General features: G+C 37.8%; 1 protein-coding gene across 1 annotated transcript; it reads right to left on the bottom strand.

Moving 5' to 3' along the window:
• LOC112697668 (uncharacterized) lies at positions 1 to 1,515 on the bottom strand. Its single transcript, XM_025750980.1, has 3 exons — positions 1,193 to 1,515; positions 703 to 1,081; positions 1 to 591 (listed from the first exon to the last, which is right to left on the bottom strand). The coding sequence occupies exons 1-3, from the start codon at positions 1,513 to 1,515 to the stop codon at positions 1 to 3; spliced, it is 1,293 nt and encodes a 430-aa protein (XP_025606765.1).
• Between the last annotated feature and the right edge of the window lie 259 nt (positions 1,516 to 1,774).

Genomic DNA, 1,774 nt, shown 5'->3' with positions numbered 1-1,774 from the left:
TTACAATGCAGTGAGCTTTGAAACCGAAATGAGTTTGAAATTGAAAGTAGGGATGAACAATACATTTGTAAGGTAAAGATCATTAGAAAACACAATGGTTCCCATAATGCAGCTTGTTGTGAGAGCACCATTGGGTAATCTAACAATAATAGGATCTATCTTGAAATAATTTTGAAAATCTGCTAAAGAATATGACACATGGTCCGTAGCACCAGTGTCTATAACCCAAGGCTTGTGTTTCTGAGTTGAAATGTTTAGAGCCATGACATGAGATTCAAAATGAAAAATATGCAGCATTCTAGCTTTATGAGGTGAAAGATTATTTTTGGCTGAAATCTGGCTAATGTTATGAGAATGAGATTGATCTTGTCTGCTGAGCAATGCTAGAAGCGCTTCTCTTTGCTCTAGAGTAAATTCATTAATGGTCGGTTCACTCCTTACTAGTTGATGAATGCTGATATTGTCATTATCATCCTCAGCAGCATCAGCTGCTGTCATACAATTAAGAACAAGATTTTTCTTATCAAACCGAGGCTTGAAGTTTGGTGGATAACCATGCTTCTTGTAGCAATTATCCACCATGTGTCCACTCTTTCCACAATGAGTACATTACAACTTATTTCACCCTTTGTTAGGTTGACTTTTGTTTCCTTTGCCTTTTCCTTTTACTTCATTCTGAGAAGAAGAGGCTGAGGAGCTTACCAAAATTTTTGTATTTAATGCATTATCAAAACTGAAGAGTTGCCTCTCCTGCTGAGTAATCATGGACAGAATTTTGTTAAAACTAGGCAATTCATCCATTAGCATCACTTGAGACTTAACGATTGAATACTGTGCTCCAAGACCTCGAAGAAATTTTGTGACTCTATCTTCTTCCCTTTGCTGCCTTACTACGCCTAAATCACACTCACACTTAACACAGTCACATCCAAGAACCGATCTAAATTCATCAACCTCTTCCCAAAGGTTCTTAAGCCAAGCAAAATAGGCGGTAACAGACATGTCTCCTTGTTTGAGCGTATAAATCTCTTCAGTTAACTTAGCTACTATAAACCTGTCTCCTTGGTAGTAGTATCGATGCCTAAGATCGTTCCACAAATCATAAGCTACATTATTCTATAAAACACTCTGATATATGTTAGGGCTCAGGGAGAAATTAATCCAGGCTACCACATACGTGTTACATCGTTACCACGCCATAAAATTTGGATCTATTTTCTCAGGCTTAGGAATGGTGCCATCAACAAATTTGAATTTATTCTTCGAATAAAGTGCATTCATCATAGCTTTGCTCCATGCACTATAATTTGAACCAGTGAGTGTGACATTGGTAATATGTATACCTGGATTTTCAGACAGCAAAATGTAGAAAGGACTTGAAAGATCTTGATTCGGATTTGTCTTATTGAGATGACTCTGGATCTGTGCAACTTGACTGAAAAATGCCGCAAACTGCTGAGCATCCATTGCGCCAACAACTCCAGGTCCAAATCCGCTTCTTGATTTCTCAGCCATAGGTGCGAGTTTCACCAATTGGCTCGCAACCTTTTTCTCTCAATCTCGTTGATCGAAATACTCGTTATGTCACCATGAAGAAAGGTGAATTAACGAAGCTCTCATCAAACACTGTTGTGCGAGTTCAAGAGAGAAGAAGAAAAGAAAATAGAGGAAGAGATGAAGAATGAGAGGAGAAAAATCGAAAAAGAGAATTTCAGATCTGATCGAAGAAGACAATTCCATATCTGATTGAAGAAAATAGAAGAATCAGAGAAGA

This window comes from Arachis hypogaea, chromosome 1, assembly GCF_003086295.3.
Source record: "Arachis hypogaea cultivar Tifrunner chromosome 1, arahy.Tifrunner.gnm2.J5K5, whole genome shotgun sequence".
NCBI lineage: Eukaryota > Viridiplantae > Streptophyta > Magnoliopsida > Fabales > Fabaceae > Arachis > Arachis hypogaea.
The sequence above is the reverse complement of the archived record's forward strand: the minus strand, read 5'-3'. Positions and strand labels throughout refer to the sequence as shown.

What these genes read in the sequence shown, in the direction of transcription:
- LOC112697668 (XM_025750980.1), bottom strand. Translation starts at nt 1,515, where the DNA reads ATGGCTGAGAAATCAAGAAGCGGATTTGGACCTGGAGTTGTTGGCGCA. An exon ending in GATCCAAATTTTATGGCGTG is followed by an intron (nt 1,082 to 1,192) that starts GTAACGATGTAA and finishes GAACGATCTTAG; the next exon opens with GCATCGATACTACTACCAAG. An exon ending in CATTAAATACAAAAATTTTG is followed by an intron (nt 592 to 702) that starts GTAAGCTCCTCA and finishes CATTGTGGAAAG; the next exon opens with AGTGGACACATGGTGGATAA.